Source organism: Corvus moneduloides, chromosome 12, assembly GCF_009650955.1.
Source record: "Corvus moneduloides isolate bCorMon1 chromosome 12, bCorMon1.pri, whole genome shotgun sequence".
In the NCBI taxonomy this organism is placed as follows: domain Eukaryota; kingdom Metazoa; phylum Chordata; class Aves; order Passeriformes; family Corvidae; genus Corvus; species Corvus moneduloides.
Genome location: NC_045487.1, coordinates 12,763,300 through 12,789,452, shown reverse-complemented (window position 1 = coordinate 12,789,452; position 26,153 = coordinate 12,763,300). Strand labels below are relative to the sequence as shown.

Genomic DNA, 26,153 nt, shown 5'->3' with positions numbered 1-26,153 from the left:
TTTGTCCTTCAAATGTGGACAAGGTTTTAAAAAGAATTACTGGGCATTCTAGTTTAAATCTGAATTCATAACTTCTGTGGTTTTATTCTTCATTTAAAGTCTAACATACCGTATGTGTACGGAAGCAATACTTAAACCAGGATTCACTATATAAGTGGAATAAGTATTTTAAACAGGAAAGTCCTGAAATATCAACTATGTTTCTTGTTTTGAATAAATGGAAGCACACAAAATCTAGCCAGGGAACTTGATGACAATGCCAATGCCCTTTTGAATCACCTTTAATCCATTGCCCATCTTCTGACTTTAGCAGTCAGTTGCCACCCTCTCTTGGTGCAGGTGTGTCTGCTGTCTGGAAGTTTTCAAACTAAAATTAAGTTTAATACTCTGCAATGAATTTTCGAATTATGCCTATCAGAAGTGTTCTCTTGTTAGCGATTAATCAGAGAAGATGTCGCAACTACCCATTCTTTTGGCTAGGTTGAGATTTTGTTTGCTTGTTTTTAGAGCCTGTGTTAGTGATTTGTCAGCTGAATGTGCTCTGTGCCATTCGTGCTGTCAGCCTGCAGGCCCTGGTGGCCCTGCTGTCCCTGGGAATGGCAGACAGCCGGTGCTCAGTTCCAGGAGCTCCCATCACCTCCCTTTTAGCTGCCTACATGCAAATACAGCTGGTGGGGCAACACATGGACATTATGTGAATCTCTAACTCCTAAGTGTCTTATTTGAGATAAAACAGCAATCAAAAAAAGAAAAATAACCCTGTATGAGGAAGGTAATGGTGACAGTTACAGTGGTTGTCATGTTGATATAGTTTAGATTTAAGTTCCAATTCTTTTTTTTTTTTTTTTAAGGCAGAGCTTAGTGAGATATGAGAGTTCTTGTATCTTGAATTTTCAATGTAGGAAATCATACAAAGCAATGAGGCTTACTTGGAGTTCTTCTGATACTAGCAGCTCCAGCAGAAGAAAAATGGGAGTTGCTGAGTATTGGGCATATAGGAACAGAATTTAAACCTATGTATTTGATTGCTGTTGAAGCGTGGCGTGAAGCAATCTGCAGCAGCACATCTGAACTTTGTTACTGCCTTCTTCCATGTCTTCTGTCCCTAATTTCCATCTTGAACCATGGGCAATGCTCTGTGCATTAGTGAATCCTATCAGGAAGTCACCACCCATCTGGGAGGTGCTGGCCTGCAGTGCACACACACGGATGCGCGCTCGTGTGTCTGCATGGATTTAGGGTGTGGATGTGTGCAGATGTCTGTGCATGTCCTGTGGGATGTAACATGTATTACGTATCTTAGGGGGTATATTAAAAAACCCCAAGGCAACATATTTTTGCAGTTTATGTGTGGTGATGTTTCTGTTTTGTTTTTATTAGGTAATGGAGTAACCTTGATAGTAGATACTCAGCAGCTGGACAAATGCAACAATAATCTTGCTGAAGAGAATGAAGCACTGGGAAAGCCTAGGAATAAAACTTCAGAAACACTTAGTAAACATTCTTCAAATTCTTCATCAGGTCCTTTATCATCATCATCATCCACACTGTCCAGCTCTAGTGATGTAGTAAGTACTGGAGGTTTTCTGACTTGGCTTTTTAAAATTTCTTCAGGGTTTTTCTCTTCTGATTTATATTGTCACAGAATACATTTTGGAAGCTCACAGTCCTAGTCAGTTAATTCATCCAGAATCCTAACTTGCATAAGATGCAAACTCTTATGCAATTTCGACACATGTAAGTTGCAGTGTGTTTTTGATACAATACATGTAGAAAGTGACTGTAGTAGATACAAAGTTCCACAGCCCTCTTTCCTCTGGGAAAACTGTATTTTAAAAATAAATAAGACTGGTAGTTCTAAGCCACATGCTTTAAAAAACAAACAGGCCTAAAGCCTTGAAAAAAATTTGTTTGGGAATTCTATTTAAAAAACAAAAGGCAAATCTCAAAACCAAAATCACACATTTTTAAATCTGTTTACTCGATAAGAATTCTGGATTGAAAGAATTTTAATATCTAGTAAAATAAACAAGTTTTCAATTTTGTCCATTGTTAGCTTTCTTTTTAAAGGAAAACTCACTTTTAGAAAAACTCACTCTTAAGAAAAACTCACTAATCCTTTACATTTTCCTGAAGGATTCTGATGGAACACCTTGCAAAACCTCTAAACAGTTGAGTTGTCGTCAGTCTACCACAAACAGAGTGGGGTCACAAGAAGTGTCACTGGAATCCTCCCAGTCAAGTGGGAAAACACAAAATAGCCAAACAGCCAATACATCCAGCAACACGAACAAATCTCAGGTTTGTGGAATGTTTGAAACAACAACTGTGTAGATTATTTGAATATTACACATATCCCCCACGGAAGGGTAACTTGTTCTGGAAAGGGAACACTGCATTTTTCACCTCCCTTTTGCCCCACTAAAAAGGTTCCAGCACTGATTGTATCTAAAGCCACCTCGTTCTCTGTTTAGCTTGCGCAGATGAATTTGCAACCGTGGCTTTCCCAGCTTTAAAATAGATGAAATTGGTCTGATTTTATTTTGGGACACCAAATTTTCCAGAGGTGTACAGCTGTGTTGCACCCATTTCCTCTTTTGAAAAAAGCACGTCAGTCCAGTTTTGATTGCAAAATTTGAGAAATTAGGTGTGCCTACACTCAGTGAAAAGCAGTTAGCAAAAATGTATGTTTAAAACTCTGACTGGCTGCTCTTTTAGCTGGTGATAACTTGTTGATCTGTCTTCCACTAAGGGAGGTGAAGATTCTTTGCTGATACGTGACATTCCCCCTCATTTTCTCCTATAGACAAACATCTTTATGATGACACCCATCAGAGCTTATGCATTTAGGAGATTTCCCACGTTGAGGAATGCTTCTATGGCAACTCAGTATTCTGGAAACATTATATGCCTCTATATACAATATACTCTGGATATATGCAGTCTAAATTCTTCCACTTTTTCAAAATTTAGAACTTTTATGTTTGAAACATAGTCCAGAACCCTCTGGAATACTATTCCTGAAAATAATTCTGAAGTCATGCCTCTTATTTGCTGATGATCTGTCTTCTAACAAGACAATTCACACACTAGGCCTTGGCTATGCCATGAATGTGTGTTTGTGTTATTGGGCAGAACTAATTCCAGGCTGGAATGTGCATGTGCACGATCTGACATACCCTACATCTCTGAAAAGATGTGGCATAAGATTAGTCCTGGATGAGATTTGAGCAATCTTCCTCTATTGTCTTGGATTATGGACGTTTCTGTAAAACACCTTTATCCTTTCCAAAATTCTAAGTGCTCTGCTCTTTTCTCTGGACTCATTTTGGGGCCAGAGATGAATATTTGTTTGCAAACACCCAAGTGGGAGATTGGCAGTGCTGTGCTGCTGTCTCAGCAATGACCAGGCTTCCTTTGCCGTAGCAAGTTTTTCAGTTGTGCCGTTTTCAGAAGTCACCATGCTCGTTATCCAGAAGCAGGGATGTGTGATTGCAATGCTTTATTCCCATGGATTTACCATGTTCTCTTTCTTCCACAGCATGGATCTGCACGGTTATTTCGCTCTTCTAACAAAGGCTTCCAAGGTCCAACAAACTCAAGCCACGGTACCTCAGTCACAAACAAACAACACCAAGGCAGCAAATCACACCATCAGTTTTTCCACGGCAAAAAGAGGAAACACAAGAGGGATGCAGCTCTGTCAGACCTTTGTAGATAGTTGCCTACTTTATGACTGTTCTTCTGTGTGCAATGATCTCATGCTACAGGATAGTTTGATAGTGACTCCTTGGATCTCTTCTGGAGCTTCAGACTGTTCAGACATAGATTAGCAACTGCATTTTTTTTTCCCAGCTCGCCACGGAACGGAACATGAAGATTGATCACTGCAAAAAAAAAAAAAAAGGAAAAAAAAAAGAGAAAAAAATGGAAAAAAAAGGAAAAAATAATTTTTTAAAAAGAGGAAAAAGGCTGCTCATTTGATAAGTCATATGCTACAACAGGGTCATTTAGGATATAAAAGCTTGAATGTAAAATAAATGTATTTCCCATCAGCTCATGCTGACCTGTAGAGATAGTACTCAGTGTGTCTAGGGGGTGGTAACAAACAAATAAAACACAAAAAAATAGGAAAAAAAAGGCAAAAAATTGTATTTTGAGGGAAACCCAGCCTTTAAAGGTGAAAGTAATTTGTGCATGATTTTTTAATTATTTTTGCATATACTTACCATTTTATTGTGTATATATAGATGACCATATAGGAAAACTGACATTTGTAATAGTGGATTTGTTAATACTTTTTACATAACATTACTGTTTAAATTGTAAACATAAATTTTTCTCAGGATTAGTTTGGAAAATAATCTGAATTGTCATCTTAACATCCATATAAAGAGACTAGTTATATTGCTCAGAATTTCTTTTCTTGGCATTTGGAAGATCTAATAGAACTTTTGATCTGCAAAAGCTGTTCCTCTGAAAGAAAGGTTTATGGTGGCAAATGAAGATTTTCATTTGTATAAAGTGTACATGTACTTTGTGTAGACACTGAGCTTGTCATCTCTGAGAAGTAACCTTCACCTTGTTTTCTAGAGTGCCATCATTTCAGGCAATGGGGTTTTATAGTTGCATCCTTCTCTTCCTCCCCTTAGTGGTCTCTCCTCGACCCTTCCTTCTTTTTTTTAAAGAAACAACATAAGGCCACTCGGGGGTTTTTTGTTTGATTGATGGTGGTGATTGTTTTCTTTTTTTTGGTTTTAAAAAAACAAAACAACGAAACTCAGTTTGTTACAGACGTTTGCATTCCTGGGCTGCTTTAATCCCATGCCTCCTTGTTTGTGCCTTTCCTCCCCCTTCCAGGTCTGGGTTTTTTTGTCTTTTATATTTTTGCTAACTCCTGTAGGAGGATGATAACTGTTGAAGCTTTAAGTAAATTTTACAATTAAAGTATTTTTTTCTCACTCCCCTCTTAGGCATTTTTATATTTACACTTAATTACTAAAAACAAAACAAACCAATTTCAAATAGTGAAATATACTTTGTATTGCCTTAACGACCCAAACCTTTCATATCTCATAATATTTCTTCATTGACCTAGTTCTCATTTCATTGAAACTCCACATGTGTGTGGTTCAGTCGCATCACAAGTCTAGGTTGCAGTACCTTTGATGCCATGAATGCGAATGAAATGTAAAATTGCACTCACAAGCATAGTTTGGAACAGGAGTTGGGACACTTCAGTGGTAAAGAGTTAAGTGGCATTTACTTTCACATATTTCTGTAAAGAGGAAAGTCTGTACTTGGCGTATGTGGCTGTATTAAATGCAGCAGTTCTGAGATGATGCTTTTATTAAAAGTACTGTTAGCTTAGAGAAACTTTTTATATACATTTACAGAATACTACAGACCAACCTGACCTTCATGGGCGCTAATGAGTGCAATGATTTTTAAAGTAAAATGAGACCAGAACTGATGTCATCACTTAAATTAATAAACATTTTCAATGTGTTAAAGTGTTTTACTTCAAAAAGGAAAATATATATATATTCCAAAAATACAGAAAGTCATAACATGTACTCCAACACTAAGCTTAAGTGATGTTAATTTGACAATTTTTTTTTAAATTTTTAGAGTCATATTTTAATTTGATCAGATAATTTTATCAAGATGTTCAGCTTTTCTTCATAGAAACTAGTAAAAGTTGTACCACATTATGCATAATCACTATTTATTTTGTTTTAGATTATTGTGAATGTGTAGACTTATGTTCACCGCTTAGGGAACAATTATTTATAAATTATATTAATCCAGTATTGTTAGCTGCTATTAGCAAAACTGTTCCAAAACTTAATACTTGCAAAGATCTGTATCGCATTTACCACACTGAAGTGTTTTTAAAAGAATCACCCTCATTGTTGAAAGCAAGTGTACTCCTAGGGTGCAGATATTAGTGTTCCAATAAGCATGTGATAATTTTAAGGTGGTGGTAGCGGGAAGATAATCTTGATTCCATTGGGAATCTTAGGTTTGCCTCAATTTATGGTTTTCATAAATTTAATGGAAAATAGCTTTTCCTGGACTGCTCAAGTTTCTTTTTGGTAAACAGTATCTTTCTAAAAGAAAAAAAAAAAAGAAAAAAAAAAGAAAAAAAAAAAGCATGAAGGAAAAATTGAGGTATTTTACATTGCCTCAAATGACCAGCATTGTATTCATAAAATACTGTATATCTTGCAAAACTTTATTTAAACGGAACAGTTGAACTGTTCGTTTTTCAATCTGAAGTAAAATACTTTCAAGACCTTTTAGTTTGCCTGCTCATTTGTCTTGTACATTTCATCTCTGTATTTGACTCAAGTCTAATTCCTTTTTGAGTTTCAATACTTTTGTGAAGATTTTGTGAATATATGAAAAAAATAAATGTTTAATCTAACTACTGCAGTTTATCAGCATTCTTGACACTCTGTCTTCCCCTTCACAGCACTGTGGAAAGAGTTACTCAAGTAACATTTTTCGTACTGTCAGGGTCCTTCCCCAGTTGAGTCCTGGGCCCTCTGCTTGGAGTTTGGAAGCTGATTTTGTTCAGGTGGCCCTGGTCTGCTGTTTTTGCTTTCAAGAGAGCTGGAGCAGAGTCTGTAAGCCCGAGAATAAATGGAAGAATATACACGTGTAAAGGTTTCTTTATGTATGGTTTTTGTCTAATTTTCATCCTCAAATACACAGGAAACTTGTGGAAGGATCCGTTGTCTTCTGAACTTGGCTTTGGGGTGGTGTTGCAGCAGCAGGGGGTTTGTGTAGAACTATGCAAGAGTTAATTGGATTTGCTTCCAGCTAAACTCCATGTTCAGCAATTCCTGAAGTGTGGCTGATGTTACTGAAGTGTGTTCTTGTTGATGTCTTCCCTTCGGAGATGTGCACATACTACAAGTTCTGGTAGTCTTTCTTCCCTGACCCTTGGAAATACATAAATAACCTGAAATGTTTATGTATCTTCCTGTTCGGCATGAAATTGATTTGCTGAGAATCTTAATTGAAAAGAAAATTGATCAAATGGTGTTTATAGTTAAAGATCTGTGTATTTGTTAATTGTCAGTCATTCTCCCTTGTGGCAGAAAAGAAGCTGAAATGTAAGTAAATCTTCCTTCTGAGACAAGACTTGATTCTGTTTCCTCAGAATTTACAGCTCAGGTTTTTAAATACTGAAAACCAAGCTTGTTATCTTTAGAAAATAATAGCAGTCCAGTGGCTGGTGGCAACTTTTTTAATGTACTTTCAAAATGGACTTTTTCCATTTTATATCTGGAGTCACCATGACTGTATCCTAAATATAGTGTGAGCAGCTGGTTAGAAAATAGTCTCCAACTTTATTTCTTAAAGAGTAAAAGCTATAGGAGATAAAGTGTGTAATTACTCGAGAAGGGAGTATATTTACCTATTTAGAGACTGTAGCAAAAAATAAATTCAATTATTCCAGCTACTGTTAAAGGGCAAAAAGTGATTATTCTGCTGATTCCTAGAACTCAATTCTTCTGCTTAACAATGCAAAATAATATTCTAATAATCAAGTTTAGTGTGTCTTAAAACTTCATCTTGAAAGTGCAGGTTTTGAGAGCTTTATATCCTACTTAATTTGTAGTGTTTTCACAAGTTTTCCTCAAAAATGTTTTCTGAGTGCAGTGACCTAAGTGTAAGTGTGTCTTGACTCTCTTTCCAGGAGCCATTTACTGGCAGTTCTGACAATTACATTATTCATGATTTCATCTACAAGTTGAAAACAGCTTTGCTGTTCTCGTGATGCTTAATTTCATCATGGCTGTAGATTTTCCTTTTGCCAAAGTGCCTTAGGCTCTTCCCCGAAGTAATTTGCTCTGAGCCTAATGAACTAACCTTCAAAGTTGATTGTTAGGATGTTTGAGATGATCCCAGAGAAAGAAATATCCAACACCAAGAATCCTTTGCAAGTTACTTAATGTCCTGAGTAACACAGGAATTACAATTGGAATGGCTTTGTTGAGTCTTTACAAGCCCAAAGTTTCTGTCAAATATCTGCTTGAAAATAGAAAGGAGAGTGCCCGAAAGTGTCTGTTACTTGGGCATGGTAATGCTAGATAATATACATTTCAGATTACTCTAAAATTTAGATCAGTTATTTTAAAAAGCTTTGATTTTAATTGTTTGTATATTTAGTGGTTGGCCCACCATGATCATTTTGTCAATCTGTGAACTCAAAAAACTCCAAAAAGGAGAAGTATGGTGCGTTTGTTGGGCACCTTGGCCATGCTGTTCCATGGGCCTTTCTTTTGGCAATAGCCAGCTAAGAGATGGCCTGTTCCCATTTGCTCCTTCCCTGTAGCAGGGCAGGATATGGATGAAACCAGGCAGGAATAAGATTGTGAATTTTACTTTGCTGTAAGTTAATTACTGAAAGCTGATGGGATTCTGAAAATCATTTAGGTACACACAGAAGTAGGGGAAGATGAAAAATCTTATCCTCTGCATAAAAGCCATTTGGAGGAATGGCATCTTTTTGCTTCCAAGATGCATGAAAGTGAGGTGCTGTGGGTCCCCTTGCTCAGGCATTACCTGTGGGATACGAATGACCTCAGCAATGAATCTCTTGAAGGTGTCTCTGCCCTGCAGCAGGTCTAAATAGCTTTTCACATTTGAAACTTGCTGCATTGAGTTTCCTAATCCTTTTTTCAACTGAGCCCACCTTTGTTTTTTTGGTGCTAAATGTGACATTTATCAAATCCTGTCCAACAGGTTATAGTGAAGCACAAAGGGGATTCAGATTGTTAGTGCTTTAAGAAGGGAATTTTCTGCTGCTACAGCAGCTCTTTAAAGGAAAATAGACCCAAAACCCCATTGATTAAGCAGGCTGAAGTAGGAATGTGTCCCCCTGCCCTCACATATCCACATTTGAAGCTAGTTTCTGTGTAAATTATTCGACAATCTAATGTTGGGATGTGAGGCTGAGTTTTTTAGTCCTTCTGTATAATGAAGTCCTACTTTCCCATAGTGCAAAACTCTGCCAGAAAAAAATACTTGACTCTGTGCAAGAGCTGGCTTGTAAAGAATGCATTTCTGTGGTGAGAAATCTGAGGAACCATGAGTGCAGATTTGGTGAGTGCTTGCCTATTTAAAATAAATAAAATGCTCTTGTGTGGGTATATAAAATGACTTTTGCTTCTGTATGAAGCAATGTTTGACTCTTGAGCTTAAAGATCATTAAGCAATCAAATGCTTCTGAATAGGTATTAGTGAAACTAATCTGTGCTCTCGCCTGCATTTTCCCAGGTCTAAAGTTCAGTTGTTGTGCTAGATTTGATGACAGTGAAATCTGAAAATAATCCTGGTTCAAATTGCTCGTTTATGCTGCCTGGCAATGTAATACAAAAATATCTGTGCTGAACTTAAAGCTCCCATCTTAAAAAGACAAAACCAAAATCCTCAAACAAATCCATCTTGCTGGTCTGTACACAACAGATTATTGCAGGAGTGTGAAGAAATATTTTTCTTACAAAAAGACATGATGTGGTTTAGGTGAAATGTGCATTAATTGTTACTGTTTTAATTTCCCTCCTCCTGTGACCTATTTCCAAACAGGACTGTTGTTCATTCTTACAGCAAGTAGGAGACTGATTAAGGCTGGTTTGAGTTTTTTCCCTCTTCACCATAGTGGATCTTGAATCAAGCTCCTTTGTGGTTGCCTGGTAATCAGTATGAAAAGACATTCTCAGTCAGAAAAATCAATGGCTAACCCAACAGCAGGTAGAAATCTTTCATATTGTCTTCATGATTGCTTTTCCTTTTCAAAATTTTTCGCAGTGCACAGGAGGAATAACTTATAAAATAATGTACTTATTTCTATAAGATCCTTTTCATCCCAAAGTCTCTTACTAAACCGATGTTATGATATCAACTTTTATCTATAAAGCACAATTGCTGAAAATTTCGAGTATGTCTGACCTGCAGTGTGTGCCACCTACTGAATCACTTCTGTGCAGTGTCTAAGCCACCAACTCCAACTACAAAAGGTAGTTTGAAGGCTCCTGCTTTATAATGTTGTTTGTATGCAGACAGTAGCACCTTCAGGTAGTGGTAACTACCCACAGAATCCCACTAATCTAAGGGTAGAGCTGAGAAAACTGAATTTTGTTGCAGAGTAATATTGGCACAATGTTAGTAGGGTGAAAAGCCAAGGTGGTAAGAGCAATCCTGGCTCCAAGAAAAGGCTACCCTGGCCTCTTTCTGTTGTGCAAAGGGGCAGCTTTGGCTCGGGCAGAGACCACACTGCCCTGGACCTGCTCTCCCTACACCAAGTGCTTTTAGCACTTGGCACTTGACTTTTAAGTCAGTACTTCTGAACTCTTCAGAACAAAGTCACATGATGGTCTGTCAAAAGCAGAACAAACTTCATGGAGAGTTCAGGCAAATACAGTTGTTGGGAATCTGGAAGCTGAGGCATTAAGTGAAAAAGAAGGAATCCAATCTTTGCAGTTACACTGAGCACTGCTCTGATAACTTTACCTTGCATGGACAGTCTGATTTTTAAAGGAACAAACCAAAACAACACCTAAATCTTCAAGTGCATTACTGCACTTTATTTCTATTGAATAAAGTGATATTTTGGGTTACCATTTTAGAGGAGTATTTTTGAAGTAAAAGCAATAGAAAACAATAACAAGTCATGAAATAATGCAGTTCTATAGTTTCTGTATTATGTATTTATTTTTCTAATTCTCACACTTAGACATAAAAAACTGTCCACAAAAAAACAGTAGTTGTGAACTGTAATTACTGTATTGGTACATTTGTGAGAGTCTTAATGTTCTGGTGCTGCTTAGTGAGGGAAAACTGTAATATTGTGATGAGCTGCTGAAACACTAAAAGGACATAAATTAGAACTGATGTCTGTTTCTTGGACGTCATTATTGGAAAGTTATTCATTTTCATTTCTTCTTTAGCGTCTTCATCAGTGTCTCAGTTTTTACAGGCTTTTCCTACCTTGGTGCCTCATCTGGCCTGCGTAGCACATCACGGCTGTCCTGTATCCCAAACTGGCTGCTGGCCTTCCTTGAGATTAAGTTTTATGAGCTGGATGGATCATTTTTAAAGACAGAGAGTATCCATTTTGGATACAGTCCTGTTATAAGCTAGCCAGGTTTCTTCCCGGTTCAGTAGTCTATCCACATGGAAAAAATTTATTGTAATGCCAGCACAACTGACTGTGATGTGGACATGCTAAAGCACCAGACAATCCTTACCTCATGAAACTAATCACTGCCCAGATGATTTCAGTTAATAATGTGTTGTACTGAAAAGAAGTGTAGTGACGATGAGTATAATTTTAAGTTTACTATATCAATAAATTCTAAGATTTTACTGCAAAGGAGAGAAACCTTTGCTGTTGGAAATTTTAGGTTACTCTTTTGCCTTACTCTAAGAATTGTGACAGCCTGTTTTTTTTTAATTTAAGGGGAGTTCTTCCACTGATGTCAGTGACAGCAGGCAGGACTCTGTGATTTCAGTATAGTAAGAAACTAAAGTATTTTCCACCATAGTCCCTCTCAGCTTTGGCACAGTTATTATATTGTTTTCTTTGAAAATACCAACTACTTGGAAGAGAACACACTCCATTTCTCAGCATAAAAGAAAATAAAGGGTGGGTTATGTTTTTACTTTGTATTCTCTCTTTTATAATCCCCACTGTGGTCTAAATAAGCTAATCTTCAAGGAATAAGTTACTTTCGTTAGCTCAGTGAGGTAATATGAAAGGCTACATCCTCAGGTAACAGAACTAATTTTTTCTTCATTGGTTTCACTATATTAGGGCTACATTGATTTAATCAGATGAAGTTTGTCCACACACTTTTAAAATTGATTTGTAACAGGATTGGGGTAGTTTTTGGCTTGATTTTCTTTTAGTAAATCCATATTTCCTAGTGGGTTCTTTTAGAATTTTGTGTTCTAGAATTGTATTCCAATTTATGTAAGAGCATTTTCTCCTAGTTAAATACATGGTCCATTCGTTCCTTACTGATTTTTCCAAAGTATTCTTCTTTTCTTTCCAGTATACCATCCTAGCTACTAATGCAGAGATACTGAAAGTGCAAATTGAAAACAGTTAGCTAAATAGTTTCATCACTTACTGTGAACATAAAATGATCTGTTCTTTTCTGTGTTCTTTCAATCAATAACATCTTCCATTTTGTGACAAACTCCACCTGCAGCGTTAGGGCACCTAATAGGGAAACGGTCTTCCTTTCATTTTTTTTCTTTTCTTGTGTAACTTACCAATTAATAAAAAGAGTGACTCTTCAATAAAGACCATCTAACGGTTTTCTAGGAAGCCACAGACCAGATTGTCTGTCATTGTTGAGAGTAATTAAATTTCTAGAAGAAAACGTTCCATTTTAGTACAGATCAACTTGAGTATACAGAAAGATTTAAAACCCAGTCTGATCTATAGCCCTTGGTTCAGTACAAATCACACCTGCAAGTACAAGTAAAAAGGTTTAAGCAATTAACCAGGCACTGATTTTCCAAGGAATAATGCGTTTTCTTGTTCTGGAGATAGAATCTTAAGCATGAACAGGAGAGGAGATGCAGGTGTTTTTTTGGTTGTCAATCCAAGAAGTCAAACAAAACCTCCTAGCCCAGGCACTGGAGCTGGAGGTGGTGGGACTTGTATTCCTAAGTCCTTCAGTTCCTCTAGGAAACACTGCATAAGCTCCTCAGTCACACACTTCTTTGCGTTGTTGGTACCTTCCCTAATTATTGTTTTCCAGTGCTGTGAGCTTCAAGTTTTCTTTGGAGAAATTACTGTTGTCCCACTGACTTGAATGAAATCTGGAATGCTAGAAAACATGATTGTCTTTCCAAGTCAGCCAAGAGTCTTTGACAACTTTAAAACAAATAACAAATAGGACGAGAGACCTGAATAGCTTTTCATGTCCTTAAAGAAACATGTATGACATCTATTGCTCTGTTTACAGAAAGCAGCAAACTATTCCCCAAAGTTTGTTCAATTGATCCAGGAGCCAAAAATGCAAACCACGTAACAGCAGCGAAACTCTGCCTTCTCTTTAGCCAGGCTGATGCAGTGAGGTGCTCCTGCGTTTAGCAGCATAAACCTAATGGTCTTCAGCAATTGATTCTAATATTGTCCTGTAAATGAGGGTGACAGCACTGTAGCAGCTCAAAATAATGTCTTACTATATCCTTCCTAAGCATGTCGTGCCTAGGACATTGGGATTGTTCTATTATTAGATATCTCTACAGGAAATAGCAAATAATTTACTCAAGTTGTTTGTCTCGTTCTCTAAATTGATCAGTGGCCAAAGAGAGTGGAGTGTGTGCAGATGCACACTGGTAAATAGATGCTAAATCTCATCCAAAACAAACAAGCAAACAATATTCTAATAAATACTTCCTACAGCAGAGTTCATTAAAAACAACATTTTATTTCTGGCTTTCTGAATCAGAATGATGAAACTAGTGAAGAAAAGCAGAAATTAAGGTTGTCGGGGTCACTGTTTCTGGGTATTTGAGGAACTACAAAAAGGCAGTATGGTGAAGCACGCTACCCTACATGCTGTGGTGTTGCAGGACATCAAAGGAGCATTTAAAAGGAATGAACATATTAAAAGTCTGTCTGCTAATTTTACAAGTCTAACTTAACATATTGTGCTACTTTATATAATGTCTAACCCACAAACCGTCTGCTCTATATTAATTTTCAAATTTTTCCTAAAGGTTTAAAGAATATTTTCTGAGGTTATAACTATATTTCTGATTTGCTTTTGTCACATGTTTATTTGGTCAGCAACCATCCTCTGAGTCCTAACTGACTCATTTATGGGAGCCACTGAAAATCTGAATGTTGAAACATTTTGCAAATAAAATTATTTAGAACCAAATGCTGTCATCCCCTTTACTACTATGAATAGTACAAGCATGCTCAAACTGAAGGCAGGTTCAACCCACGGTGACTTATTAAGAGAAAAATGTAAACCCCTCAGATGAGAACCATACTTGAAGTTTACTATGTTTTTCTATCTCTGCTTCTTTTAAAAATAGTGATCTTTCTCTGTTTCATATTGATTTATGGCCCTGGGTACTATGGCAATTTCCAGTGAAGCACACATCTGAATTGTACAAAACAGACTCCTGTAATGCTCTATAACTTACTTTGCAACTACATTTGTTTAAAACATCCTATCTACAAACACTTTAAACAAAAAACTAAAAATTTTATTTTATTAGATTTTTATCAGCAAATATGTTGCGTTTTAACCAAATCTCTAAAACTATTTATGGTACAGTTATCCAGTTCAATCTTGAGAAAGATTTAGATTTCTGTGTTTAATACTCTGACTTTATACACTCAAGATGTACATCTAATTTTAGAACTGTTGAATATTTTTCTAAGCAAGAGCTTGAAAAAAATAATGGTTGCTTGACTGTGAAGAACACTTTCACAGAAACAAATACAACCCTAGGAATTGCTGTATTCAAATCTGGACACTTCAGATGGACCTCCAATGAAGGGCTACATTTCCACAGTATCCCACATTTGCAGCTACCACGTGTGTATAGGAAATTTATTTTAGATAATTTACAGGGGCAAAAAGATAAGTCTAAAAGTCACTAAAAGCACAGGTGAGATACTGTCACTCTTCTCACACAGGACAGATCCTTGTGCTTGGGTGGTGGCGTTGAGCAGGCTCCCAGCAGTGCCAGGTGCTCTCCAGTAAGGGGTGGTAGCATCTGCTTGTGAGAACCAGCCCTGCCTGTGCTTCAGCTGCCAGCGCTGAGAGAAACAGCTGCAGAAAAAAGAATGGGGGAAGTCTGTATGTAACATATGCAGGAAGCAGGGAATTGGATATTAATTTCCATAATTTGGGTTTTTTTTCCTTTTCTATCCTTTTTTTTGGGCTAAAAATATGTTACAGTAATTGCTCATAGTTTAAGAGTAATCTGCACAACAGTGTACATAAAGCACTTGGAATGCTTTGGAGCTGCTGCCATTAAAAAACCCCTACAATGTCAGTCGTGTTGAATCATGCAGGAATTTTGGATCTTACTCTGGGATAGCAAATATTTTTTGTGGTTATACAGAAATGATGTTAAGCAATCTGGGTACTCGGAAGGTCCACAAAATTTTGATGAAGTGATAAATTGAGTCCATCTGTTCTGAAACTACTCCATTTATGATCTCAGCAGAACAATGTATTTTCCATTTCCTGCAGTTTTTAAATCTTGTTATCTAATCCAACTTCCAGTGAAGACAGTTCTTTTTAACAATCATTTTACTGGAAGATCCTTCTCCTCTCCCCTAAGAAATGGTCTGAATAGCCTATGCACTGCTTCCATCTGAATGTGCCTATAATTTCCAATGCTTTTGGACGCTACATCCAAAACAGGAACGGGAAGACCAAGGTATGATTAGGTACCATGCTCAAGACTGCACATGAAAGTATTGCAGGGCAGGGTTCAGAGGAGCAGAGTCCAGTTCACTTGCTGCACAGTCCTGTGCCTCAGGTACGTAACCACTTCTCCAGCTGTGTGCCTTATCTACTGTCTCACATTGCTGAAGCTGGATTTAAATTCCTTTCCAAAATTCCCAGCCCTAACAGCCTGAAATCATCCTAATGGCTGGGCAGCCCCAGTCAGCACAGCCTTTCCTATATTCCCGCTAATACTGGAACAGGAGCTTAGAGAGTCACATAAAGCTGTCGCGCCTGTGGTGTGTGCACTGAGCTGCTGCTCCCTGAGAGTCAATTCAAGCACATCACTTGGGCCTACTGAGAGTGGGAAGCACCAGCTGGCTGGCAGGACTCAAATACAAATTGTATTTAGTTACTAAGGCATTATTGCAGTAATGGGACGTCCATGGATGACTAACACGTGGTTGTAGCTGCATGTAGCTGGGCACACGCCTGCCTGCCATGGGCTGTGTGCGGTTGCCAGTGACTAACAGCTCACCCGATAAGCTTAATCCAAAAAATCCATGGAAATCAGCATTTCTTTCTGTTGCCTCCAGTGAGCTTTGCATCAGACTTGATGTGTGGTAGAGCCAGGCCGGGTCTGAATTAGTGGCCATATGCTCAAGGCTTGATGCTCTGAGGAATCACTGCCAGCCGAGCGAAACTCCCACAGAGCAGTCTCGGGGACTCAAGCCAATGGAGCGATGGGACCCCGCTGCCGTGGGGCGGCTGCAGCCATGGTCAGGTCCCTCGGGTACAGCTGGTCAGGTCCCTTGTCCCCGGGTGCAGCCTGGCTGTGACGAGGTTGGGAGTCCTGCCAGAACCACCACAGTAGTGGCCAGAAGTAAAAAAGCTGGCTGTAAACTTTTGTATTTTTCAGAGTCCTGGGCAGAAGTTTGTTTCCACCGCTGTACAGTGTGAACGCTGCTGGGGGGACACACGGAACCCCCGAGCTGTGCGGGACGGGGTGCTGCAGACCCGGAGCGGGGCAGAGCTGAGGGGGAGCCCCTCACCCCTCGGGCGATCCCCTGGAGGTGCCGCCGGCGCTCCCCGCGCCGAGGAGAGGCAGAGGCAGAGGCACAGGCAGAGGCACAGGCAGAGGCACAGGCACAGACAGAGGCAGAGGCAGAGGCACAAGCACAGGCAGAGGCACAGGCAGAGGCACAGGCACAGACAGAGGCAGAGGCAGAGGCAGAGGCAGAGGCAGAGGCAGAGGCAGAGGCAGAGGCAGAGGCAGGAGGGGCGATGCCGCCGCGGTCCCGCCCTCGCCGCGCCGGGGAGGCTCCGCGGGCCCCAGAGACACCTCGGGCGGCGGCAGGAGGAGGAGGAGGAGGAGCAGCAGCAGCAGCAGCAGAAGAAGGGCCCAGTCCCGGTCCCAGCCCCAGCAGGAGCTGAAGCCCTGCCCCGCTGCTGTTCCGCCGGCCGCAGGTGAGAGACCGCCCTGGGAGGGGAGATGCCCTGGGAGGGTGAGGGCTCGGGGTCGCGCTGCGCGGAGCACGACAGCAAGAGTCGAGGGCTCGATGAGTTTCCCGTGTAATGGTTATTTACTACCTCGTGTGACACCACTTGATACACTTGGGAACGGCGAAAAAGTGTTGGGGCCCATAAACCTCTTCTCCAAGTTTATTTTGCTCAGAAAAGGCGGATTTGGTAAAGCTGCGAGGCCTGAGCACTGGTTCATGAATGGAGAAGTTTGGGGTTGTCTTTTGCACTCAAAAGCCAAAAGCTGGCTGCTTCTTACTAGAGCGTATTTTGGATCCTTTTTGGATTGCACTTTTTTAGCACAATAGGGCTTTAAACTGCTGAAGGAGGTACTTAAATACCAGAGCGTGCTTGAAATATCAGCAGAAGTTTGGTTTGTGTCTTTTTTTACTGCTGAATAGGTAAGTTATTTCTAATCTCCATGGGATGTGTTATGGCATTTTTATAACCACTGGTAATAAAGGGGTTGAAATGCTTTAAAACATATAGAACAGCATTGGATCACTATTGCTGGGATCTGATGTTTGCCAGTGGCAGATGAAGGATCAGGAACGGGGCATATCATCAGCAATGACCCAGGACCATACTGAAGTCTGTTAAGCCTGAGACTTCTGTCATAAGCAGTAAGGATGTGGTCAGCACAGGTGCTGAGAACTGGGCAGAGACACTTTGAAACCTTTTTGGAGACACAAAGTAAATATGCGGTGTAATGTTTGAATTTGGTTCAGCACAGAAGTCTGTTTTTCTCCTGTCAGATGTGTTCTATTTCATCTGTATTACTGGGAGCCTGACACGCTTGGTTGTGCCCCAAGACCCTGCTGTGATAAGTGCTGTGCAAATACAAGGTGGGGAAAATCCCCACAAGTGTACCTAAAAACTTTGGATTTGATTCTGAAGTGGTTGAGAATTATTACAGGGAATAAAGCTTCTGGACACAGCAATATGAAAATTTCTTCATAGTGGGAAATAGGATGTAAATGTACCTGCATTAGTGACCTTACTGTTTTCTGCTAAGATTCACGATGGAAGGGTTGGAGGGGGGGGGGTGGGGGTTTTTTTGTTAATAGAAGAGAGGGACCTGGGAACTTCTAAAAGGAGCTCACCTTAAAAAAAAAAATATATATATATATATATATATATATGAACTTGTTTATGTCTAAAAAGGAAAAGTACTATGAAGAAATTCTGTAGCTATTATATATTTTAAAGGCTAATAAGAATAATTTCCTGTACTATTTTTATGCAAGCAGCATTCCAGGAGAGAAAGAGAAAAATTCCAGAAGGGTTTAATGTTTGTGTCAGAAGTAAATAAATAAAGAGGGGGGAGTGGTTGTTGTATGTGTTGGAGGGGTTTCATTGTTTGTTTACGTATCCTGATCTTTCAAATGTTGAAGTACAGATCTGGACAGTTTTTTATGATCCGCTATAGGTGGAGAAAGAATGTGTTGAGGTGTCATACAGTGCACTCATGGTATATTTGTGTCTATGGTGAATTAAGTACTTCTGAAAAAAGTGTTCACTGGAGTGGGTGACATTAAAACCAGTATTTGCCAAAGTCGCCACACCTTGACAGTTTCCCCTATCCAGAAGTGTGGAACAGAAACAGAGGGGTACATGCAATACCTCTCTGAAAACAGTAAGCCAATATGGATTTCTAATGGCCATTATAGCATGTTGTTTTTGCTTCCAGAAGCCATTAGGAACAGCAATTAGGGTCATTGGGGGTTCTTGTAAAGCAGCCATTAAACTGCTTAAATTTTTTCTTAATGAAACTAATGTCAACACCATTAAGAGTAAACAAAGGAGAGACTTCATTCCCTAATGTATGTGGGTATTTATGTTCTCAGGGCTTGTGCTAAGTGAAAGAGCAGGTGCTGGTTGAGAGCTAATTAGTTTAAGGTGTAAGCCTAGAAACGATGATCACTGTTTTCTGTTAAGGTGGGTGTTTGTGTAGTTGCTAGTTGCTCTTAGGTTAAAAAAAGAAAAAGAAATAAAAAAGAAAAAGGCAGTATTCACCATGCAATTACAATAAAATCTCTAAATTGAAAACTTAGATTTATTCTTGCGCTACACCATTGACTTGGGTTTAACGCTGCAGAATTTATCAAAATTACTTGTTCTGATTTTAACTTATTATGAAGACTGTAAAACATAGGGTGAAATACTTCACCCGGTGATTGCTCTCTCAGTCTTAGAGTTTGTGTTGAAGCTATGTTTTATCTTTCTGAAAAAGGATCCAGACTACCTGGATTTGTTTCAGATTAATAAAATGTAATGGTCAAACTGCACTCAGCATGTGCAAAGCTTCTGTATTGCAAGTGTCATTTGGGATTTTTCTGTATAGAAATACTTTTTCGTGTAAATCAAGAGGTGTTTTATTGTCCTAGGAAGTCAGCCTGGGAGCTGAGGTGTGTAGGTGCAGCTGGGCAGGAGTGGGATGTGCTGTGGGTGCCACGGGAGGGTCAGTGGCACTGGGGAGCCTTGGCCCCTGCGCTGCCACTCGCTGCTCTCTGCTGTTCTTTGGCTCTCTCTGGCAAACAGCTGAGCTCACAAGCAGCTCCAAAGACTTGGGTGCACTGCTAAAGAGTTACAGATCTTCCTTAAATCAACAAGGCTTTTCAGATGAAAGTTGGGACCTGGCTGAGCCAAAGATCTCTCTTTTCTTCCCTAATAAAACCCAGCCAATATTCAAATTTAAAGCGCCATTCGAGGAGCTAACCTGAATACCGCATAAAGAGAGAGATAATCTATTAAACTAACATCTGCAAAGTTTCAAGATGATTATTTGCTAAACTGACAGGATGTTACAGTGTGAAATAGTTTGTAAGCACTGTGTAGTTAGATCATCTTGTATTACAATAAGGAAGTGCAACTTCTTCCTCAGGCCATTACAGCGGACTTCATGAAGAGTCTGTCTTGTGTTTGCTAAAAAAATGAATTTTATATTTTACATTTTGAGAACAGTAAACACATCAATCTCAGATTTTCTCCTACTCTTACTTACAAAACCACAACATTTTCAGCTGGAAAAAAAATGCTGTCTTAAAAAATTAGGAATTTTACAACACTCTTATCTCATAATAAAAATCACTATCATTGTTATCTCCAGAGACTTGGAAATCGCTTCAAGTAACTGTTGTTGTTTGTCTTTCACCTCTAACACCATCCTATCTTCCTGAGGCTCCTCAAGTAGGATCCAGGCTCTGTCTTGTGGTGCTGAGCAACAGGGTAATCCATATATGCAGGCAGGGGGGCAAGCCATACATTGGATCTTCCCTTTGGAAGTGTTTTTCTTTGCTTAATAATAACATATGATAGCATAAATATGCTGTAGTGAAATTTCCTGCACACCATGTGCAGGTTGCTACTGCTGAATGTTACCTTTTCAGAGTTAGTAAAGTTAAGGTGTAAAAGGTGGAATGATTTTGTCTATGTTACTCAAAGATAAACAGCAGAATTTAAGTAGAACCTGGGGCTGTTGTTCCTTTTCTAACCAAAGCATTGCTTTACCTCACTACCTTGGAATTATGACATGTGTCAAAATGTGCCCTTCAAACAGCTTTGTTTTGTGTAGTCTCTTTTCAGTAGCACTTTTATAAAAAATAAATAAACATCCTCCCCTGTAGCAGCCAAGCTGCTGGTTTGATTTTTACAGCACAGGCCCTACAGTTCAGAGGCTTCAGGTCTGTTGCGCATTAAAGAAGAAACAAAGTAAAAGCTGTCTGTCCTGTGGCAGCAGGGCTGTATACACTGCTTTTCCTAAGAGCTTCCTTCACAGCTAATGGCCAAAACGTTCCTCTCTTAACAGCTGTTCTGTAATCCTCTTTTCAGCAATAAAAGTAGCTTCTGGTCTGTAATTAGAGAGAAGGAACCAACAGGGTGTGTTTAACTTCTGTCTCTGGGCACAAAACTAAAGTGAATAAATAATGATTCTAGTTAAAAACAGAAATAACAAAGATTACCAAGGCTGCAACTGGCATAAGTCAGAGAAAGGTGACAAGTCTTTCTGAGCAGAGCTGGCTGTTTCTGGCAGCTTCTCCCTCCAGTGCCCCAGTGCTCCGTGTGTGCTTTGTTCACTGCAGTGTCTGTGTGTTTGCTCTGCTCAGGTTGCTGCTGGGGCCTGCTGGCAAAGATAATTGAAGGAGGTAATTTTCAGGCTCATTCTCCAGTGTCCTGCATCGCTTAAGAGTAGTGGCAGGGCTTTGTCCCACCTTCTGTTCTGTGGGATGCAGAGACAAGTGCTGTTTGACATGCAAGTTCCCATTCAGCCCACAACGAAGGGAATGTATTTTTCTGAGGTGTTCAGCAAGAATAGCAATAAATTCTCTTTTTTTTTGATAATGCTGCCTTGTAAATGGCTTGTTATAAAGCCCCAAGCATAGTCTCATAATAGAATCAATACAAAAATGCTTTAAAGGGCTTTGACAAAGTTGTCAGGTCTTGAGACTGCATACTTTATTTCAAGGAAGGAGACAACATAGTAAGTGTTTTATAGGTAGACAAATGTAGAAATAGTTTACCTGTGACTATATAATTTTGGGTTTAGGTTATTACTTTTCACTCCATGGATTTTTGTTATGACTAATAATAATGAGTTAGCATTTCAATGAGTTGAATAAAATATTGCAGTAAGATGCTCTTCATTTGTGCTATAGCCTGGGTTTTAGTCATTACTTAATTATTTACTTAATGTCCAGTCTGGGACATTTTCTGCTTTATTTATATAAAAATAAACATTCATACTGGGGGTTCTTTGAAAGAACTAGTCGATGATCAAACCACCTAGCAGTGACTAATTCTTACTTGAATACCGTTTTCCATCCAGGTAACCAAAATAGTGAGGGAACAAGCGTTCCAATAGGATGACAGATCACACGGAAGGGCTGGGTAAAGAGTGCAGCTGGGAAGGAGCTCACAAAGGTAGATTGGGACAGACTGAGCTCACTGAAGTTTATTCAAACTCAACTGAAATTAATGGCAATGGGCAATAAAGCCCTGATCATTTAAATGCCAGATATTCTTAGCATCTGGCTCTTGTCAACCTGAGCCCATCTGTTGCGGTATTTCAGGCAGGACCTGCTTGCTCAAACAAGCTCAGACTTAGTCAGGCTGTGGGGAAAACCCCAGACTGGGTCAAGTTGAAAGGGGATGAACTTTGTACTGGAGCTTTTCTGTGTGTCTGTCTCTTTTTCCCTGTTATTGCTACTGAGTACATGTGGGAATAAATCAAAAAAATAAGTTGCAGTAGCAGAACAGAATTTTGGTTTCAATTTTCTCATTTGAAAGGAAGTTGGGGTACCGCTATCAGAACTTTCTCATTTCCTGACACTCTTTGCCTGACCTTCTGCTCCTTCTTTACTGGCAGTTTCAGCTGTGAAGATGGCAGGCATTTCAATGCCAAGAAAACAAACATTTATATATTCATGAGATACAAGTTTATGGGAATAAACTAATACAAATAACAGAAAATGTGGTAAATGTTTGTAGGCATTATATTTTAATCAGGAACTTGGTTTTGAGGTTAAAATTTATATTCCTCTAGATTTAACATAACTACCAGTCACTTTGTATGCTTGTGAGCAGATTGAGTTTTGGGGTTTTTGGGCCCAGTTTTTCTCTGTTATGAAATATCCACCTTGTTCATGAATTAATGATTTTTCTTTTTTTTCCAGCAAGGTCTTGTGTGTATACAGGAGGACACAGCCTCTTTTGGGAACGTCCTGGGAACTTTAAATCCCTTTCTGCTCACTTGTTATGTAACAATGACTAATGATGTTTGAATAAAAAAAGTGGGTTTTTTCTAGAAATATATGACTTTGAGTATGAACACAGGAGTAAATGCACTGAAGGCTGTGATTTTTATGGTGCAGCTAAGCTGGCTCAAGGAGCAGCTGTCACTAAAAGCCAGCAGCTCTGTTTACTTCCTGCCCCTGTGCTTCCACCACCCCCCCCTGAAGTCAGCACTGGTGCTCATCTGACCTGCTGCAGATGATTCATGAAGCTAAATGGACAAAATGCAATTTTTTTTTCATAGGATAAGCATTTTTTAAGTATGATTTTTTTCCTCTGTCGGAACAGAACAACCAGCCTAGAGGAAGTGGCCAGAATGTGTTGTTGAACTTCTAGAGAGACGCGTGGGGACAGTTCCCTCCTTGTCAGTGGTGGCTGTACTGTAAAATTTGGCTCCTGGTTATCCAAGTAGTAAGTTACACTTCTGAAAACATGCTGGAAAAGTGATCTGGACTGTGCTTTGGTTGGAGGCATTGCCAGTTGAATTGTTATCCCGATTTCACTATTTCTTAAGAGTGAGCTCTGTTCTGCTGTTTTACATCAGGAAATTAACGTAAATATATTTCACTGTAGTGCTTTTTAAAAATCATCTGTATTTTTTTTTCAAGTTCCTGAGGAGTATCCTGTTTTGAATTTAGTAGTTTTTACTTTTTATTTTTAGATTGCTAATTGTAACAATTACAAGCCCCCCACTCTCTTCTCCCTCAGGATGCTGCACTTTCAAAATAAGGCAGAAGATGCTTTGCAGCGCTACAGCAGGGGTTGATGTATATTGTGGTTTGCTTGAGACTGTGCAGTGTTATTGCAAATACAAATACACAGCTGTTGAAGGTACTCAGAGCTAGGAGTTGCTCTGAAAAGTGAGAATTTGATTTGATAACAGTACAAACACCACGTTTGGCTTTCAAAGAAATAGCAAAAACCCAGTGTAGTTACTTTGTAAAAACAGTTTGATGCAGTTTTTACAGTGCCACAAAAGGCGAAATTCCACACCAGCTGTTTTATTTTCTCCAGTGAGCTGATGTGTTGATTGCTGGCATGTTCAGAGCTCACTTGTGGAGTTGTAGAACACGATTCAGTGACACAGGTTTTCAGTCTGAGCAGAGCTGCATGTGGGTGTTAACTGCTTCTGATCAGGTGCAGACCAATTATTTAACAATCTTGTTAGATAAAGGAGATTAAATGGCAATTAATGTATCTTATATTGGGAGAATAAAGGAGGAAGTTTTGCTTTTCAAGATTCTGGACTTAGGCAAGAAATGAGTTGCTCTTTTCTTATATTGGCTCTGTATTCCATAACCATTTATCAAGCATGTTTACACAGGGATTTTGGATGTAGTTGTAGCTAAACTGGTTTATCACAGTAGCATTAGACACTTGTTTTACATGTTGAATTAATTTCTGTCCTACTTTTATGCAGGCAGCTGTATTTGGAAATGCATTCTCCTGTACTTGTTTTAAACTGCATTGTTCATGGTTAGGCTTTTCCTGGAGTTCTCTGCTGCCAATAAAAATGTGTATATGTAAAGATACATGTACATCTATTGGCATAAATAAAGAAAACTAACTAAAGCATCATTTTTGAAGGCCACAGAATCGAAAATACTGTGCTTGTGTCTTTTTATCTTTCTGAATGGCACATTCTGTGCATCAGTACCCCAGTATCTTCATCACATTCTGTATATCAGTATCCCAGGCATCGTTCTTTGGGCTTGTGCATTTACAAACAGCCAATTTTTTAAGAAGCACTAGCCAAAAAAAACCCCAAAACAACCAAACTTACTACTTGCTGGTAAGTAGTTGTAGAAACTATGTGGTTGTAGAAACCATGGGAACTCTGGGAATCAGAAAGCCATGAATCAATTGTTGCAGTTTTCATGTGCTATAAAAATATTCTCAGTAGAACCTGAAGGGTTTTCAAGTGGAGAAAAAAGTGAGATCAGGGGGAGGAGGAAGGATTTCTTTAGCTGTGCACTGCCCTCACAGAAATGGGATGGGTTGCAGGCAGAGGAGACCTAATTATATTGCATTATTATTGCACAATGATACTATAGTGGACCCGGGAAGAACTTGCCCTGATCCAGAGTCAGGCTTGGGTTAGTGCCATCGATGGGGGGGACTCTGGAGATACCGGAAGGGAGAACGTAGTGTATGTCTTCTGGAAACCTGCTGTATTTTAGAAGCACTTCTGAAGGCAGCTGCCTAACACATTGGAAATCAAGTTGTCCAGAAATACTTTTTAGTTGCTGTAACCTGAACTGTGCTGTCAGAGCAGTGGCCTGGCAGTGGGCAGGGGAAGTGTGTCAGCTCTGAGTGGGGAACAACTCCATCGCTCTTTCCAGCCTTGTGGTTGAATTTTAATAAGTTCTCTTTTTGTATGCAAGTTAGTGATGGTATCACCCTGATTTGTGCCTTCTTTGGAAGACACCAGTCAGCTGTATTTGTGTCCACCCCATATGCAATGGGTGCTGCCTCTCTGCACCCACTCACTCAGCCTGGACCTTAGGAACAAATGCCCTGGACATTAAAATCAGTTCTGACTCTGTCTTTTTGAAGTAAACAAACTTTTCTGGGATCCCATGTGCTAGTAACACTTAACTCTTGGAGGCATGAGATAGCTGACAGTCACAAAGACATAGAGCTAGTAGTGGGGGGAACTTTTAAAGCAGTTTTCCAGGCGATGCTAGCAATTGCTGGTCAGTGCAAAACAAGCTATACAGCATGCTGTTCCCTGAATCTTCGTTCTTTGAAGTGTTCTTTAGGATTTAGTCAATGCTTCCCAGGCTTCCCACGTCCCTGTTCCTGTACTTGACACTCCCCGTATGGGCTTTGCTTCGTGAGAAAGATCCAAGCAGACTTTGATTCTGGTTCCCTCTGCTGCTGTGCAACTGCTGGCCAGTCACAGACCCTTGGGTGGTCTGTTGCATGGTTACCCTACAATTTGAGTTCAGACCTGAAAAACTGGTTTTTATATGCACCTGTTCTGCTAGGGAACAGCCAGGTGGTTGTGGATGATCTTTGCTGGTGTCTTATTCAGCAGAGGAGGCTGAGTGCTGCTCCTTGCAGTGCCATCCAACCAGCCCTTCCTGTGCTCCCCTTGTCAAATGAAGGACTCTTATGTTTAAAGAGCTTTAAGAATGTCCAGGAAAACTTCAGATACATGTAGGCTCCTGTGACAGCCATGAGGAATTTGAGATTACAGAGCAGAGCTGCTTATGATAGCAGAGTTTCCTCACCTCCCCCAGCAATGCACACAGGCTGCACAAATACCTTCTAACATAAATGTATATTCTTACACCAGGGGAGCAACATGGTAATTATGGCCACAGTAGTTTTTAGACAATAACCTAGGAGGGTGGCTGCACAAAATGTTGTCAGGGAGCAAGTTAAAAT

The 26,153-nt window shown here is 39.5% G+C and overlaps 2 protein-coding genes across 6 annotated transcripts in view; both read left to right on the top strand.

Annotated features, from left to right (window-relative positions):
* Positions 1 to 6,430, top strand: part of TENT4B (terminal nucleotidyltransferase 4B) — a 42,044-nt gene extending 35,614 nt beyond the window's left edge. The window contains exons 10-12 of the mRNA XM_032121839.1: positions 1,381 to 1,568; positions 2,137 to 2,301; positions 3,542 to 6,430. Coding sequence (XP_031977730.1) covers positions 1,381 to 1,568; positions 2,137 to 2,301; positions 3,542 to 3,721 — 533 coding nt within the window. The 3' untranslated portion in view covers positions 3,722 to 6,430. The remainder of the gene's footprint in view (positions 1 to 1,380; positions 1,569 to 2,136; positions 2,302 to 3,541) is intronic.
* Positions 6,431 to 16,853: 10,423 nt separating this feature from the next.
* Positions 16,854 to 26,153, top strand: part of ADCY7 (adenylate cyclase 7) — a 60,567-nt gene continuing 51,267 nt past the window's right edge. For 3 of the 5 annotated variants that reach the window (XM_032121439.1, XM_032121436.1, XM_032121437.1), the window contains exon 1: positions 16,855 to 16,916. The gene's annotated coding sequence lies outside the window, so the exon portion shown is untranslated. Of the gene's footprint in view, positions 16,917 to 26,153 lie in introns of all 5 variants that reach the window. The other 2 variants (XM_032121440.1, XM_032121438.1) reach the window with 2 other exon arrangements.